The following is a 17,669-nucleotide window of genomic DNA, read 5'->3' as shown; positions in this document are numbered from 1 at the left end:
GGTCATGTTCGAGAGGTCTGGAGAAGCGAGCTCATGAGCCAACCAGACGTCTCAGACGCCATCTCACGTTGTCGATTCGCCGTCTCGCCTCTTTTTAGCCTGTGCCTTGTGACGGCAAGCCTGTCAGGGCTGAAGAAGGTGGTCTTTTGGTCCATGCTTTAGGCTTATCGTCAACCGTTATGAACACCATGTGGTGATGGTGGGGTTCAAGTTTCATGTGGTCAAGTGGTATTCAATGCCGGCCTCGTCTTATGGCGACGGCCAATGTATAGGTAACGACCCTGGTTTGGAGGGCTCGGGAGGGTTGGTGAAAGTGATCCTTCTGCGCGGTGATTCGTCGTGGAAGTGATCCGCTTCACACCCTCTCGTTGTACTATCGATGCACTATCTTTCTCGTGAAAGCAACAAACAAAAGATTCCAGTATCAAGGACTAGTCTGGGGCTTGTTTCCGCTGTCACGTCGGGTTCAATCGTGAGGGCTGATACTCAAGTCTGTTTTGAGAGGATTGGACATTGGAAATCGCATATCAACTGCTAGAACTACTAACTTGGACCACCAAGGAAATGTCAGCATTATGGTCAGCATGCAGGGCATCCAGCTCTCTGAGCACCCTCGAAGAAGCAACGAGGTAACGAAGGAAGTGTGTAGAGATATACCTAGTTAAACGTAGTGTAGAGCATTGATATTTCTAGCAAAGGCACTCCACTAAATTCATGATTGAATGTTGTACATATTATTCAGTCAAGTTTAATGAGAAGAGGAGAAGGAGGTTCACACCGTGAGGTCCAGATCGTGGTTTCCATCTTCACGAGTCAGACACTTGCATGATGCCGCAGGTATGTGCTGCTCCAGCGGAGCGCCCCCGGACTACAGTGGAGCTAGAAGGGAAGGCCCGGGCAGGTGTCTCAGTGCCCCACCTCCGAATCCATCAACATCGATCACAGTTTAGAGTCTCGTCAACGGAGAGTCCATCATTCTTTTTTATTTCCTTGAACACATTTTGCTTTGCTCATGAGATTCCCTCCTTGAGTTTGAATCTTTAGCTCTGATCATATTTCATTGCAAAGCGCTCTGATGACAGCGTCCATCTCCTTTGCGATGATCTCTGGCACCGATGATTTTCAGTCGTGTAGGGGGGAGGTATTACTGCTCCTGCTATCATGTAGTATCGTATCTCGGCACAAGCAAACCCGGTGCCTCCGAGAACCGGCTTTCGAACTTTTAGAAAAGGGAAAAAAAAAAACCTTCCAGACTGCTTCAGTGCAACACGCTGACTGAGGACTGGAGCTGAAGTTGAATTGCTCTGTGAAGCTCGGCTTCTAGTCGAACGATAAGATGATAGCCGGAGGGCAGTCGGCGCCAGCACCCTTGTTATCGGCTTAGCATTCAAACAGCGCCCCTGCTTAAATGAAGTATTGGCCAATGAGAACGACCCCAGGCCCCGCACGAGAACGTCAAAATGTGAAGGCGTTACAGCTTGATATATCTAAAGCCGTCGCAAAGCGATGCGTCAATCGCAGAACCTGGCTGGATTGGTTGGCAGGGATGACAGGGGCGGGCTGAAGGCATTCATACAGGACACAAGCAGGCGTTTGTGAGGGGAAGACGATGATACATGGTTTCCAAAGGCCGATGACGGAATGGTCCGACTGTACTCTTAATTCAACTCCAACCTCCATCGTCGAATCTTCAGTTTTACATATAAGTGTTTCCTCTAGGCAGCTCCAGCTCGAAAGTCCAACGTCGACATCACGCACGAAGGACTTCCTATACTACAGTACTGACCTGAACAACGGCAGTTCCGATCCTGTGCAATTGTCTCCCCCCTGCAGCTGGGATCTCGAAAGGCATACATACCTACCTACAAAAAGAGCCGCCTGGGACGAAAGCCAAAACAAGGTCAACAGAATGTCGGCACGCAGGCTTCAGAGGCTGTCTCTTACCACTTCAAGTGGTCTGAGATCAGCTCGCACATCCTCGACTACCATCAACTCTGCATTGCTAAGGCCGCAGCTACATAACCAGAGATCCAGGACAGCCATACCCAGCATCGCCAGGACGAACTCTACTCTCGCAACCTTCAAAGTCCCTACAGTGGCCAACGAGCCCAATGTGAGTCTTTCCGGACCTCGTATAACCGCCCTATCTGACAATTAGCGTAGCAACACTATGCCAAAGGCTCAGAATCACGACACAAGCTCACGGAAGCTTATACGGCGCTTTCAAAGAATCTTCCTGTCGACGTTCCCATTAACATTCGCGGAAGGACGGTAAGCGTGTGCCCAAAGATGTCCATTCATCCAAAGCCGTTCGCTAACCATCGCCCATAAACGTAGCTTAGCAAAGCAGACACCAAGTATCAGGTGAACCCCGCCGATCACAAACAGAAAATAGCCAATTATGCCGTGGCAACCCCCGAAATGGTCAACTTGGCTATCAATGCCGCCCTGAACGCAAAGCCGGCATGGGAAAGCTTGCCCTTCGCTGACAGAGCGGCAGTCTTCCTTAAGGCCGCCGATCTGATTAGCACCAAGTATCGCTACGAGTTGATGGCCGCAACAATGTTGGGCCAAGGCAAGAACGCCTGGCAGGCCGAAATCGATGCCGCTGCTGAGCTCTGTGACTTTCTCCGCTTCAACGTCCAATATGCGGAGCAACTATACGCTCAGCAACCGGCACATAACTCCCCCGGTGTCTGGAACCGTGTCGAGTACAGGCCACTTGAGGGCTTTGTCTATGCCGTCACCCCGTTCAACTTCACTGCCATTGCGGGCAACCTTCCAGGCGTGGCAGCACTGCTGGGCAATGTTGTGGTCTGGAAGCCGAGCGATTCCGCGATCCTCAGCAACTACATTCTGTACAAGGTCCTTCTCGAAGCGGGACTCCCACCCGATGTCATTCAGTTCATTCCCGGCGATCCTGAGTTGGTGACAAAGGAAGTGCTCGCGCACAAGGACTTTGCGGCTCTACACTACACAGGCAGCACTGCCGTCTTCCGCAAGCTCTATGGCCAGATTGGCGCTGGAGTTGCTGAGGGTAGGTATCGATCATATCCTCGCATTGTTGGCGAAACCGGTGGCAAGAACTTCCACCTGGTTCACAAGTCTGCCGATCTACGAAACGCTGTTGTTCAGACGGTCCGTGGTGCATTCGAATACCAGGGCCAGAAGTGCAGCGCCACTTCCCGACTGTACGTTGCCAAGTCGATTTGGCCAGATTTCCAGGAGCTTCTCATTCAAGAAACGGAGAAGTTGAAAGTTGGCCCGCCTCATGACCATGGAAACTTTATGGGCCCGGTCATTCATGCCGCCTCTTTCAAAAAGCTGAGCACGGCTATTGACGAGGGGAAGAAAGACCCAGACCTCCAGCTAATTGCAGGAGGAGAATACGACAGCTCGGTTGGCTACTACGTCAAGCCAACCATCTTTGTGTCCAAGACGCCAGACCATAAACTCTTCTCGACGGAGCTGTTCGGACCCGTCTTGACGGTCTACGTCTATGATGACTACGTAGACAGCACTACCTCTATCTATGATATCGTCGACGGAGCTACGGAATATGAGTTGACGGGCTCAATCTTTGCAAGTGACCGGACCGTTATCCGCTTCGCAGAGGAGAAACTCCGCAACTCGGCAGGAAACTTTTACATTAACTGCAAGAGCACGGGTGCTGTTGTAGGCCAGCAGCCATTTGGTGGCAGCCGAGCGAGCGGGACCAATGACAAGGCCGGCAGCATCAACCTCCTGAGTCGGTTTGTTAGCATGAGAAGCATCAAGGAGGAGTTTAACTCGACGACCACGGTGACATATCCCAGCAATGAGGTCGAGTAGGGCCTTACTGAGATTATGGAGAGCAGCGTATACTCGGACGATAGTTGGGAGGATTTCTCCCGGAGGACTCGCTCAGGGGGAGTTTTGATGCATGAAGCCGGCATCGGCGAATTCTTTCATATAGGTGCGGTTCGACGGAGTTGTGTACGAGCAGCGTTGAGACGGGTGCCATGTTATTGGTTTAGGTGTCTAGCGAATCAAATCACTACCCGATGTTGAAGTTGCATAGTGTTGCTGGCTTTATATGGCACAGGTGCTTCACCACTCGCCCCTGTTGCCTCTTTCTCCTGGTGCTGTGAGTCCGAGAGAGTTACGGACGGCCCGTCGTTCTGCCCCGTGTTGAAGATCGTCCTGACTGTCAAAGACCACGTGCGGGCTGCCTTAAAAGAGCTTGGGTAGCGGCGGGGGCTGTGGAAAGGGTCGGGGACCTTGACGATCACTGACGATGTACAGAAGACACCATTTGGCCAAAGGTGGTTGTGGGAGTAGAGCATAATGACAAAGACTTGGCAGGTATCCATACTTCCTGTAGCCGGCGTCAGACAAAGGTCCAGAGCCAGAGGCACAACCTTGTACGGCATTGCTTACAGGCGTTCTTTTGACACCTTGTCGAGACACTAAGGAGCACGCTGTCCAATCAGCATCAAGGAATCCACCTCGTGCCGACTGGAAAGGAGCTGGCACGCGACTGCTTCGGGACTTGGGAATGCACTTCAGAAATGGAGACACCAGTGTTCCATGGGACTGCACGTTACGATTACCGACTTCCTACGTCCGTCTCCCCGCCCTCTGCTGAACCGCCAATCCCTTGGCCCATTTCTCTGATATGGATCATAGATTAGAACCAGCAAGCGCAATGTCCATATATTGCCCGTGATGGCATACCCGGATTCTGGATCCCATGCTGGGACATCTGTGCCTCTCGACAACACCTGAGCGAACTCACCACAAAATCGTGAACTCGAATCTGCTTCTTTTTTTGCTACCAGTGCAAGGTGATACTCGAAGATCGTTTGATCGTCCACTCTTGACCAGACACAGCCAGAAGCACAGTGAAAACCACGAATTGAAGGATTTCCGCCATCTTCAAACCCAAATCTTGTACAGAACCGGCAACGTCAGTCGTGCCTGACAGTTACCTATTTCGTCTAAGCAACAGGCTGTTCTGAGCTTCCCCGGCTCGACTTGGACGTGACTCTGAAGCTCAGGGTTCTACGCACCTACCTAGCGCTTTCATACACACCCACTCATTCACTACCAAGTTCGCCTCTACCTGTTCGCCGGGTGGCCTTAGGTCATTGCAATAGAACGACAAGCCAATCACGATGCCTCCGAGGTCGTTGCCTACGCCAGTATCATCAGCGGATATGAAAGCCCAGGAACCTCCACCCCTAGCCTCCCTTCAGATGCTGTTCGAACTACCACCACCTGCCATTATGCCATCCAACGCTGCAGGCACACCTCCACAGACTCCGGAGAAAAGATATCCGATGCAACCAAGCGAGACAGTCAAGTCACGAAGGCGTGCAGCAACCGTCACAGGCCCATCCAGAAACGATTTTGCACTCCCTCCCCCTCCTACGAGATCACGCAAAATCATCCAGATGAAGCCGCGTGAAGTTGCTGTTGCCCCACGACCTGCACCAACCTCCAAAGATTCGACCACTGGCAAATCGGGCTCGGATCTTGTGTCCACCACAACGAAACCAGTGTCGACCACACCACCAGCGACAACAGGTGGCGCCACAAAGAAACAATCGACTGCGGCAGGAAGGAAGATAGCGAGAAAAACAGCACATAGCTTGATCGAGAGGAGAAGGAGATCCAAGATGAACGAAGAGTTTGCCCTTCTCAAAAGCATGATACCGGCATGCACCGGCGAGATGCATAAGCTGGCTATCCTTCAGGTTAGTATCATATTTCTGAGATGGTATACTTGGAATCGGAGCTGATGAAGTACCTTAGGCCTCAATAGAGTATATCAGATACTTGGAAGATTGTGTCGCTAAGCTCCAAGCCCGGCATCAATCCAGTCCATCAGAGGAAGAAAGTGGGATAAAGAGTCTTCCAACACCCTCTGGTCATGAACCTTTCCATCCTGAGGCTGTCTTTACCTTTGCAGCAAGACAAGAAGTTCGTTTAGATGGCGACGTAGAGATGTCGGACTCGTCAGGGGTTGATTCACCGGCCTCTTCGCCTCCACTTGCCGCGATCACCTCTTCCCACCAGCCATCCGCATCCCCGGGAATACCACCCCAGCAGCCGTTAAGGGATCGACATGATTCGATCTCGTTAGCTTTGACATCGACCGATTACCAAAGACACTACAGCTTCAGTGGCTCATCTGTTATGGCCTCGCCTGCCGGCTTTGGCTCCGAGGGGCATCTATATGGTGGCAACAGCAACATGCACGACACGCGAGCCGCCTCGATTTCGGGCCTAACACTGACTAGCCCTTACCTGGTAGCGCGAAATGACCTTGACCATGAAGCAACGGCTGCTCTTCTCATGTTGAACCAACAGACACAACCGGATAGGCGGATGTCAACGACGAACATCGACGGGCCCGCTGAAGCCGCAGCCACAGCCTCTGGAACCGTGAGAACAGGGCGGGGAATGAGTGTCAGAGACTTGCTAAGCGCATGAGGGATCCGGAAGGAGATCGTTCGATGGCGCCTCCACGTTCGACTGAATAAGATCATTTACCCTTGGGGTCTGTCTGTCGGCTTACACTCGGGGCTCGGCTTCGCAATTCGAGCGGTTTACATTGCATACATGCTGGATCCACGGCCACTAGTACCGGCAAGCAACCGAGCGATCACAGGATCGGAATATGCAGGGTCTTTTGGGGTCCGCCAGGGATAAGGATGCCCATGGGAAGGGTGAAGAAAGGCGGCCTGTTGGGGCTTTGGAATTTCTCGGAGAATTTCGGCACCCTCTTCCATGTTAAAAAGTTTCAAATCGCAGCATCGCTCCATACATCGAGTCGTGAGTGACTGGGATGCGTATGTTATTCTGGGCTGAGGATGCACAAATGAATAATGCCTCAGCTGAGGGTTCTGGTCGTCACAGAATGGTTCGAGATGAATCGGTGATACAGGCTTACCTATGCGAGAAAACGCTCTTCAAGATCGGTAACGAAAAGGCCACCAGGGAAAACATGGCAATCGATAGACGAAAGACAGACGTTTTGAATTTATCTCATAGATTTTGAAGTGCCAATAGTAACATTTCCAAGAAAACTTACCATTTATGAAGATTATGGAGCCAGTTGGAGGGTAGTTTAACGGTAAATGTTTCATCTTGATACCAATTGCGCAAAGGTACCATCGACTGTGTTGCGCTTTGACCCCTGGAAGCGAACGTCGACGACACCGAGCGCCCGGATGATGCTTAACACCCAAGGTTTGAGACGGGCGCGTCTAGGCGCACAACAGTTCATTCCATCCCGGAATGGCTTCATGGGGCCTACATTGCTACCGAACGCGCTGTTTGATCCTCTAGACGAAGAAGTTGCGTATGTGACAATGGAAAAGCCGGAGTTTCGCACTCGTCAGTCGTACGAGAAACCAACGGTTCGCCTCCAGCTTCAAGCATCACCCACGGACCCCAATGCCCCTGTATCGCCCTATGTTCCACAAGATATCTGGGCCAGGGGCACGTGATATCCCTGATATCGAACAACAACATACCGAAATGGTCCTTGACGATGGCCGGACAAGGCCGGTGGTAACACTCAGCAGGATGGACAAGACCGAGTCGATCTCCCGGTGTCCCGGGGAATCCCAAGGAGGAAGCCACCGACTCTCTCCGCCTCCCGGATCAATCTGCTTATATATACTGTCCTCTGCTCGCCCAATGTAGCCTTTCATGTCCTTAACCAGTCAACAACAATTTCCACCAAACCCTTTTCAACCAGCTTCTTTTTCACAGCCTCGAATCGGCGTGGATTATCTTCATCAAAGACAACCACCGCCCACTCTCTACCACAAACAGTCCGTAAGACCGCCTCCTTACCCTCCTCTCCCGGTATCGCTGCGGCAGTCCACCAAACTTTTACCACCGGCACCACTTATACCCTCCCGTCCACATCCCCGGACCGTTTTTACCTCGAGCAAGCCTCAGCCGCTTCGTCTCGTTCAGGAGTCACTCAACTCGCGCAAGCGCAAACCACCTGTCTTTTACGCCCAGCACACACGGACTCTGGTTCAGTCCGTGACTTACATTACTATCCACCAGGACTCTTCTTCTTCTGTTTCTCCGACTTCTCCTTCCTACTCGCCAACCGCGACAACAACAACCTTCAAGATGTCCAACGCCAACCCTACCATGCCTAAGGTCTCTAACCTCCCCCCTGTCCCTGCCGGAGCTCGCTCAGGTTATCTCTCCCCAACGAAGGAAGAAATGCTCGCTGACCTTCGACACCAGGTAAATACTTCAAACTCCCTCAGTCCCTTGTTTTTGTGTTTAGTTTTTCTTTTTATCCTCTTTCTATGGATTTAGTAGTAAGACAAAACCCAAAACAAAGGGAGAGAAGATCTGACTTGGATATGAAAAACCAAAATAGCTCGACGACAACAACACTGACGGCTCCTCCGTCGACTCCCGCGGCCGTCGCCGCCGCAGAAACAAGGGCGCCCTCCAGAAGCAGGGCGGTCTTGCCGGCCCTCAGACCCTTCCCCGTCTGGCCGACACCAAGCCCGTCCGTCTCCAGCTTGGCTTGAACCTCGATGTCGAGCTCGAGCTGAAGGCTAGACTGCAGGGCGATGTCTCGCTTACTCTTCTGTAAGTCTTTTTCTTTCCTCTATCCAACTACCTACCGACGGTGGGGGCTAATCCCATCTTTTTATTTATCCAGTCAATAAATTTTTTATCTCTTCGCCCCCTCCAATTCCTAATCCCTAATCCCTCCGTTTTGTTTCTCTCCCTCCATCTCTCTCTCTCCCTCTGCCATAAGCCCATGAACCCAACCACCACAGCTATATCTCAAAAGATTCCAAAGTCCAACAAAAACCAAAAACCAAAAAAAAACAGAGTCGAAAACAAAACACCGCAAAAACGACCCCCATCATCCACCCAACTCCACCTCAACTCCTCCACCCACTCCGTCACCGTCGACGAACTCTTCCATCTCCGGCTCGGCACGCTCCGCCTGCATCAGCGCTGGCTCGACCACGACGTCAGCCCCAGCCTGACGGCCGCCGTTGCGGTCTTGATTGGGATGGGCGGGTTTTTGTGTGGGGTGTTGTTGGCTTCTTCTACGTCTAGCTGTTGTTGTTTCTCATGGCCATGGTCTTGGTCATGGATATGGATATGGGTGCAATTGCTTTGGGACGTAATGATGATCAACACCATCTCCACGATGGTTCCTTCTTGGATGACGGGGATGGCAACGACAATGACAACGACAATGATGGAAATGGGCTCAGTGGCGATGGAAGCAGCAGCAACAACAACAACATTGACAACAACAACGTCCTGGTCGTATTTTCATGTTTTGCTTCAGCAGGGCTTGACATCGGCGGCGTCTTTCGAATGGGTTGGCGTTACAAACATCATTGGGATTGGGGTCATGGGATGAGTCTGGGTCCAATCACCTTCATGCCATCCAACCATTCTCTGTTTTGGTCTGGTTTGGTCGAGGAAAATGGAAGGGAAAAAAAAACAGAGGGGAGGGGCTGGGGGGAAGGCAAATGCAAGGGTTTGTAATGATACAACGGATTGGGGCATTCACATGGGAATGGATATGGGAATAGGAACAACGAGAAGCACAAGACGGAGAGGAAGGCAAAGGAGAATAGTACTTGGCTCTTCCCCTCCATACTGTGTCATTCTTGGCTTGTCTTTTCCTAGGGGGATTGGGGGGGTTTCCGTGGGTTGTACGATACATGTGGGAAGGGGATAGAACCGAATGCATTTTCTCTTTTTTTTTTCATCACCTTCATCATTGTGCTCAGCTCTGTGATACTGCCTGTTAGTCTTTTCTTTCGAGCTTATACTGGAATCAAGTGTTATATCAATTTCTCTTTTTCCCCCTATACTGGTCCCAGTACGATGGTATGGCTCCCCCGGGCTCCTTGGACGGTGTAGCGTGGCAAAATTGTAGGGGCTGATATAGACAATCGAATTGATGTTTTGGTTCCATTTGCCTGTTGATACTCCGGTTGAATTGAGGCAGTGTCTTCATTCTGGCTATCAGATGAACTTGAGACTTGGGACATGATTCATTCTGGGACATAGCGCGGAACGAATATGTTGGCGTACAACAAGACAGAGCCATGGGCTCTGACTGCGATAACACGATATATAAATGTGAGCTAAAAAAGAGGAAGATACAAAGGAAAAGGAGGAAAGAGAAGAGGAAGAAAGCAACGACAGATAAAAATCGCTGATAGATGGATGAACGGAAAGAGGGGTAAAAAGAAAAAAGAATTTTGGTCTCTCCCGCCGGGAATTGAACCCGGGTCTCGAGCGAATCGAACTGATGTTCAAGCTTGACAAGCTCACATACTGACCACTATACTACGGAAGATGTACAACTGTTACTCAGCTGTCGTAGTTGATTGCTGGAAACCTACTGTAGAGCTAGGACCTATATAGTTAATCGAATGAGCTATGCTCATCAACAAATCCGGCCAAGACATCAAGAACAAACCTAATATGGATATTGCACAGTCCAAAACCTTTAATTATGGAAGGTCATTGGAAAGCTGTAATTGGGATCAAATTGATACAGAAACATCTCGGCGAGGATTCAAGAAGGAATTTTCCTTTAGAACTACATAAAGGTTGGGTCCAAAGATTTAACAAAAACGCTTAGAGGCATAAAACTGATAGAGTATCCCCAAGGTGTGATCCATTGACCGTTGAGTTGTTGAGCCTATTCTTACAATCATCGGAGTCACTTGGAATGGGAAAAGCTGGTCACGATCAAGACTGTGGATGATGGCAAGGTTTACCGCTTTATTGGGTATTATGATATACATGGGTATTTTAAACGTAGAAAATGATTGCGAACATGGGGATAGGATGTGTACCGTCGGTCTTGACTGCCACCCACTCATCCAACGCGCAGGCTACTACCATAGAGGCTTGCACCGATGAATGACGAATAGTGACACCGATCGCGCACACATCCATCCCATGGATTACCATTAAACATTTCCCAGCCGCTGCCCCAGCGTAAAGGGAGTGAATGAATGCGAAAATCTCATTCATTCATTCATCCGTCATCCTCACGTCACCTCTCACCTCTCACGTCACCTCACCCCCGCTGGGATCTCCGGCACCTCTGGCACATCCGACCCTCCTGTGCCACCCGTGCCTCTCGACCCACTACTCCCCGCGCTGCCCGGCGGCGGCGCAATCGTTGGCGGTCTCGGGCCTTTGTAGCTCAGCGTCGGAATCGTCAATCCATAACCCTCCGTACGTCCCTCCGGGTTATGCTGGTCGATCTCGATGCGGATGCACACATCTAGACTACCGTCGCTTCCCGTGCCATGCTCGGCAGGGTCGGCGGCCTTGTGCTTGGTGCCGGCGCTGACCTCACCCTTACCGAGCGCGTAGCGGCCGTCTTTGTGGCCGGGGAAGGTTTCGCCGGGGGTGGACTGTGGGGGAGGAGAGGAAGTGTGGAAGTCATGACCATTTTGAAGATGAGTCCCGTTGTTGGGCGAGTTCTCGGTGATGACGGCAAAGTTGCGGCTGGGCATGGTGACCTGGTTGTGCTTGGCTGTCTTGGTGCTGTCGCCGGGGTCTTTGTCGAAGATCTTCAGGAGCGTCTCATCGGTGTCGTGGTCGAGGTGGTGAATTCTGTTTCGGCGCGCCAGCAGGTTGGCAACGGCCGCTGGGGGCGGCTTGTTCACGATGGCGGAGGAAATGACGTTAACAATGTAACGGTAGTCTTCTTCCAGTGGAATGTTGAGCTTGGGGTTCGAGTAGAACCTTCCTAGTGCTGCCAGATGCACGTCGCCGCCTAGGATGGTAACGCGCACCGAGAACTCGGCGGCGATCTGTTGCAGTTTGAGGATCAGACCGTTGCGTTCGCGCTTGTGGGTTCTGGCTGTATAGTGATCGTCGAGATCGTCTAGCAGATCAACACTTCCATCAAAGGAGTTGAAGAAGCTGCCACCAAAGCCCACGCGCCTGTTCAGCAGCTTTACTGGACCCATCAAGGGGCTGGCAAAAATATTCTCAAGCCATGTCAAGCGCTTGTTATATGTTAGCCTCAGTTTGTGAATGTATGAGTTACCATAGTTGCCACTCACAGGGTATGCAATGGGAATCCCCAAAAGAAGAATCAAGTGCTTGAATGGTTTCTCGGTTTGTATGGCATGGCTAAGCTCTTGCCTCAAGCGGGAAAATATGGCCTCATATGTCTCAGGGTAGTTGACTTGATGTCTCGTGCGCTATAAGGTGTTAGCATTCGAAATGTGACTTCCTGCATCCCCTCGACAGGCCACTCACTTCTGTTCGAGCGTCGATACCCAAAAATGCTATGCGAGCGCCCAACTTTGTAAACATATTGTGTGAATGTTCCGCAACGTAAGGCTACATAAATGTCAGTAATCAAGCCGATTAGCTGGCCTAGCACCGGAGAAAGAAACCTACACCGGGAGAGGATCCAACAATGTAGTTAGGTTCTGTCATAGCTGGGTGTACGTAAGCCGCGATCATTTGATTGGGGTCAATCCCCTGACCCGCTTCATCTTGAGCTTGGGACGTGGTGTCCGAGGTATATGTCGAAGCTGGAGGTGGCAGATGGTGCTGGAAAAGCATGTAGTACTTGTGGGCAATGCCGCCAATTCCTCGGAAGACATCGCATTTCATAAAGTCGTCCACATAAGATCCAAACCCATCGATAATCTGGATCGTGTTAGTGTTTCCACATATACGGTGCAAGAAAAAGTGGCGAAAGGGTCATACATCATGATCGTCCCAAATGTTTAGCTGAGGAATCTGACCGTTCGCACCTGCAAATGGCTCCGTCCCATACCACCGAATATAATTGTTCAAATAGTAGTCGTCACACTCGGCGCGGAGACTTTCGGGGAATGGAAAGTTTCTCCGTTTCTTGGGGCTGCTGATACTGGTCCATGTGCGAAGAGGCCCTGAGACTCGAACGCCGTCGTTATAGATCTGATCGCCGCCACCGATCCTGTACTCTGTTAGCAGTCGACAGACTCGAGAGAATCCTCAGCTTCTTACATCACATGGAACGGTGCCTCTTGATGGCGTCTCATAACGTCGTTCCACAAACACGCGCCGCTCCAGTCCTCCTCGTCTGTACCGACACTGAACCCGTTGCAGGAGTGGAACATGATTCTCATCGATTCCGTGATCGCGGGCACGAAGAAGGCATTCACTTTTGGCTTTGTGTTGCTAGCAAAGACAAGGTAATCCGACAGCCAATATTCCCACTTGGTTTCATAGGGTTCCATCTCCAGGTGCAAATCGAACCTCCAGAAAGTGTTGCGCCAGTCCGAATAAAGACAGATACCTTGACTTTCACTGACTCTGGATCCACTGCTGTGACCATTGGCGGCGCCATTGCCATTGCTCATACTGACCATAGCAGCCTTTCTCAAGAATAAGCTTGGCCTATAGGACTGTTCTCTGCCGCCCCCGCGGGTCACAACCAGGACACTGCCAACCCATTGATTTCCCTCCATGCGGCGATAATTGAGCAAGGGTCCTACCGCGACCTCCTTGTCGTTGGGTACACTCTCCGGAGCCAATGCGTCGGCCACGTGTTTTTCGCCATTGAGAACCTCCCTCGCTTCTGTAGCGCCCAGCACCACAGGCTTGAACTTTGGTTCGGTAGGAGGGCGAGTGTCAGCCTCCTTGGGAGAGATACGCGACTTGTTGAGGAAATCGGCCAGGTCGTTCACATTGCCGCGTGCGTCTGCTTCCCGCGCTATTGAGGGGTGATGGTGGTGGCGGGATGGTGCCTGGGGCTGGGCTCTCTCGGCCTCGTACTTGGCGAAGGCTCGCGACTCTTGATGACGCCATTGGGAGCTGGAGGCATGAGGATTGCGGTCCTGGGCATTTTGGTCGCCGTGCGCATAGCCCTGCGCTTCGTGGGAGTCCATATCGAACAGGTGGACAGGCGTTATCACGACGTTTTCAGTCGCAAATGCAAGCAGCGGTTAGGTGGTTAACGTATAAACATATAAGATTCCGCGACCTGATGTCCCCGATTACAAAACAGGGAAGTCCAAGCTCCCAAGTTCGAAGTACCAGCAACGCTTCGGTAAGCGGTCGCAAGGGCTCAGCTTGTTAGGTTCGTAGGCTGAGGCGCCGGCGGGGTCTTGAAGCTGGTCTCTAGCCGACAAGAGACTTAGATGGCCTGTTGGGTGGTGAAGGGAGTAAAAGCGGACAAAAGAAAAGAAAGAGAAGTAGAAATCAAAATTACAAAGGACAAGGGAGGAGACCTTCAATCCAACTAAATTGATGCCATGGGAACAGGGGGGTCGTGCACAACTCACTTGCTCGGCGACGGTGTCGCGGATAACTCAGCTATCCTCAGCCACCAAGCTTTGTCTAAGAGATTGCCAATTCTGGGAGGGACACCTTAGTTGTTTCGGGGCCAAGACTTCAGTTCCTTGTCTTGAGGTCGTGTTTTTAAGGCCGGCTCAGCAAGGAAAAGAATCTCCCAGATAGGGAGGAGGGGGGAACGCGGAAGAAGAAAGGATGTCATGGCAACTTGACTCCTGTACCACTTGAAAATACAAGTTGGATAAAGTAAGGTTGGTACACAAACCCATACACACATGGCACACAAGAACGTTGACCTAGTAGGTACGGCATGAAGACGCCGACTGGGGTGCCCATTACCCAATTGGTTTGTCTCTTGTTAGTTCTGGGCATCGTGGAGATAAAATGCGGTGAAATAAGAAGGCCAGTCATCCATGTGTAGTGTAGATGAGCAAGATGGCGAGTTAGTCACTCGGCGTCCTTGTCCGCCCTTTCGACGTTTGGTTATCTGTCTTGGCTGGACTGCGGCTTGTTAGCAGAATGCCTCATGTTGATGGAACATTCCTAGGGAGCTTTGGGGAGCTGTTGGAGGCCTCACATGGTCGCCAACACCCCCGTCGATCTTTTGGTATCTCTTTTGATCTTCACTCGGCGCCATTTCATTCTGGGCCAATTCCGAGAGGAAAACTCCGCTTCCATATGAAAAGAGGACTGCGATGGTGGTGCCGCTTATGTATTACGCGTTTAGACCCACTCTTTGCCGGCTCAAGGCAAACATCAGATTGGTATCTTCGTCTTTTCGGGTCCGTTCAGTCCAGTGACTCTTTCTGGGTGGAGTTTGAGAAGACATCTATATGATAAGTTACCACAGTGAAATGCTGATCGAACAAGTAAACGTAGCGCCCTCAGAGGCCGGCTTCGAGCTCTGGACAGCTTCATATCGGACTGTGGTGAGGTCGATAGAGATGTTCTTGAAAATCTCTCCCAAATCTTTGGAGACGCAAATTGACTGGACGACGCCAAGTCCAAAGTCCAACAACTCTCAACGTCTTTGGTCCTGTGCCCTGTCATCATCCTGCATGTGGGAGAGCAAGAGTGTCCAATGGGGCAGCCAGGTTTTGGAACCCCTGTTCCGAAGGGAGCCGGTCCCTCCCTGCCTTGTTCAGCGGGACTGGCGGGTCTCGGCAACGCACTAGTTTTCAGCTGGAATGGATCAAGAACGTGATCGAGAGACCAACCTCTGGACGTGGATAGGGGTTGTTGCTCCGAACGACGGCCCAAAATGGCACTCAAGTAAACAAAGGGGAGCATCCGCGGATGTTCAAGCAAAATATACAACTATACAATACACTATGTGTCATACAAGATCTTTCATATTTGAACACCATTTAGTTCTTCTCCAGCATTGTGTCCAGAACGCCGGACCCTGTCTTTTGGTCCTTCAAGTTCAGCTGGGTGTTTCCCGCTCCTTGAAGCCTCGCCTTCTTCTTCTGCTCCATCAGATGACCGGCAATGATACCAACAAGCATGCCACCCAAATGGGATACGACATCCATGGTATGGTTCCTGCTGAACAATCCCCATATGTTCAGACCTCCAAACAATCCAATAAAGGCCAATCCCTGGACACCAGTATATGGGTCAGGAGGCAGGCCAAAGATCTTGAAGCCCTCGAATCTGTGCATCCAAAAGTAGGCTGCGGAGATGCCGTAGATGGCGCCAGATGCGCCGAGGGTAGTCATATGGAAGTTACCCTTTAGAACGAGCCAGAACAGACTGGTCAGGAAGCCAACAGATCCGGACAGGATATAAGTAGTCAGGAAGTCGGCCCTGCCAACCTCGTCGTGAAGCCGGGTGCCAAAGAACCAGAGGAAGGGCATGTTGACAATAAGATGACCCCAGACAACCTGGTGAGAGAACACGGCACCAAGCATGCTGAACGCGTTAGGTGTCGCAGGCGAAATCAAGAAGTACCGCAGCAAAGGCTTCCACATGACAGGGACCTTCCAGAGGAACCAGATCAGAACGTTGGCGCCGATGAGGACGGCAACGGTGGCGGCTGCTGGAGGACAATCGGGCCATAACCTGTTTTCGCGGCTGGGGGCGACGTAGAGTTGAGAGTAGGTGAGAAAACCGGCAACGAGGAGAGCGACAAAGACGGTCGAGGGCAGCAGACGCTTCCACGCAGGCATCTTGGGAGGTTCCTTGAGGTCAGACATGGCCCATTCCTCCCATTCCTTTCTCTTGGCGCTAACTTCACGCTTCGGGGTGTCGTCCGCTTTAGCGAGAGGCCCGGCCTTGCCGTTCTTGTACTCTTCCTCGAGCTTCTTACGTTCCTCTTCCTGCTTCCTGAGCTTCTCCTTCCAGATAGCCTCGTTCCGCGCGCGAATAGCATCGAAAGCGCTCTTGCCGTAAACCGATCGGGGTTCGGGTTTCTTTTGCTCGGATTCGTCGAGACCCTCAGTATCGTCCTGGTACATCTTGAACCGTGACTTGTACCCCAGTTGCTTGGTGACGTTGTCCTCTCCCTCAGCCTGGGCCTGGGCCTGGGCGTCTTCTTCTTGTTGTTTTTCCAGGGCTGCCAGCTCGTCCTCGGCGCGTAAGCCGGCGTTCACGACCTCGTCAACATAGATGTTCTTGCGAAGGTAGTCCAGTGCGATTCTCCTATCTTTAGGAGTGTATCCGGCAGTATTGACTTTGAGCACAGGGTCGTCAAGGGTTCCAGCGACGCGTCGACCGTGAAGAATCCTTAGCAACCGGTTAGCCGCAGGGGTGGTCATCTGGGGCCCGAATAGTTGAAGAACCTCGCCAGCTGCCAGGTCATCGACGCGGAACGGCAAGCCCTCCTCGTCCTTGTAGTTCGGAGGTAGGTCTACATAGTGGATAATGACCCTGTTGCGGGCGGCAAACTTGAGGGTGCGTACGGCGATGCGCGAGATCGAAGAGGGTCCAGGAAAAGGTGTCGAGGAAGAAAGGCGGCCCCGCTTGGCTTGCCATTGGTTCTGGGCCGTGGATGGGAGCAATGTCGTGGAAGAGAAGCATCGCGTCGTGGGTGCGGCGGCGACGAGCAGTCGGCTACATGCTTTGGAAAAGTGGTGAGCGGCGACCTGGACGCCCGGCCGAAAGGCATTGACGCCCAGGGAGCAGTTCATGGTCACGGAATGGGCGCCCTATATCGCGCCGTTTCGCGCAAACTGCCCATCAAGGTGAGTCCGAACTCGGGAGTTGTTGGACCGGCCGATCTGGGGGGAGCAACCGGAAAACGGCCAGGGAAAAAATGACGGAGCTCCCGGACCCGGCAGGCAGATTTGTGCAGTATAATTGGTTCTTTTGAGGCTCAATTGGCTCCATAGAGGGGCCGTCTT

At 51.8% G+C, this 17,669-nt stretch overlaps 6 protein-coding genes across 6 annotated transcripts; 3 read left to right on the top strand and 3 right to left on the bottom strand.

Moving 5' to 3' along the window:
* Nucleotides 1-1,842: 1,842 nt before the first annotated feature.
* On the top strand, nucleotides 1,843-4,055 carry NEUTE1DRAFT_72703 (delta-1-pyrroline-5-carboxylate dehydrogenase; the record flags this gene model as incomplete). The annotated part of the gene is made up of 3 exons (XM_009858081.1): nucleotides 1,843-2,113; nucleotides 2,164-2,271; nucleotides 2,338-4,055. The coding sequence occupies 3 exons, from the start codon at nucleotides 1,910-1,912 to the stop codon at nucleotides 3,829-3,831; spliced, it is 1,806 nt and encodes a 601-aa protein (XP_009856383.1).
* A 1,075-nt stretch (nucleotides 4,056-5,130) lies between these two features.
* Nucleotides 5,131-6,477, top strand: NEUTE1DRAFT_91395 (uncharacterized protein; the record flags this gene model as incomplete). The annotated part of the gene is made up of 2 exons (XM_009858080.1): nucleotides 5,131-5,738; nucleotides 5,797-6,477. 2 exons carry the CDS (start codon nucleotides 5,157-5,159, stop codon nucleotides 6,475-6,477), a joined length of 1,263 nt encoding a protein of 420 aa, XP_009856382.1.
* An 86-nt stretch (nucleotides 6,478-6,563) lies between these two features.
* NEUTE1DRAFT_118914 (uncharacterized protein) lies at nucleotides 6,564-6,980 on the bottom strand (the record flags this gene model as incomplete). The annotated part of the gene is made up of 1 exon (XM_009858079.1): nucleotides 6,564-6,980. One exon carries the CDS (start codon nucleotides 6,807-6,809, stop codon nucleotides 6,594-6,596), a length of 216 nt encoding a protein of 71 aa, XP_009856381.1.
* Nucleotides 6,981-8,139: 1,159 nt separating this feature from the next.
* NEUTE1DRAFT_51242 (uncharacterized protein) lies at nucleotides 8,140-8,620 on the top strand (the record flags this gene model as incomplete). The annotated part of the gene is made up of 2 exons (XM_009856661.1): nucleotides 8,140-8,169; nucleotides 8,399-8,620. 2 exons carry the CDS (start codon nucleotides 8,140-8,142, stop codon nucleotides 8,618-8,620), a joined length of 252 nt encoding a protein of 83 aa, XP_009854963.1.
* Nucleotides 8,621-11,028: 2,408 nt separating this feature from the next.
* Nucleotides 11,029-13,919, bottom strand: NEUTE1DRAFT_133332 (uncharacterized protein; the record flags this gene model as incomplete). The annotated part of the gene is made up of 6 exons (XM_009858078.1): nucleotides 11,029-12,038; nucleotides 12,096-12,236; nucleotides 12,295-12,378; nucleotides 12,439-12,693; nucleotides 12,754-12,985; nucleotides 13,036-13,919. The coding sequence occupies 6 exons, from the start codon at nucleotides 13,917-13,919 to the stop codon at nucleotides 11,091-11,093; spliced, it is 2,544 nt and encodes an 847-aa protein (XP_009856380.1).
* A 1,707-nt stretch (nucleotides 13,920-15,626) lies between these two features.
* Nucleotides 15,627-17,494, bottom strand: NEUTE1DRAFT_91388 (uncharacterized protein; the record flags this gene model as incomplete). The annotated part of the gene is made up of 1 exon (XM_009858077.1): nucleotides 15,627-17,494. The coding sequence occupies one exon, from the start codon at nucleotides 17,454-17,456 to the stop codon at nucleotides 15,693-15,695; it is 1,764 nt and encodes a 587-aa protein (XP_009856379.1).
* Nucleotides 17,495-17,669: the final 175 nt, after the last annotated feature.

Source organism: Neurospora tetrasperma, assembly GCF_000213175.1.
Source record: "Neurospora tetrasperma FGSC 2508 unplaced genomic scaffold NEUTE1scaffold_81, whole genome shotgun sequence".
Classification (NCBI taxonomy): domain Eukaryota; kingdom Fungi; phylum Ascomycota; class Sordariomycetes; order Sordariales; family Sordariaceae; genus Neurospora; species Neurospora tetrasperma.
The sequence above is the reverse complement of the archived record's forward strand: the minus strand, read 5'-3'. Positions and strand labels throughout refer to the sequence as shown.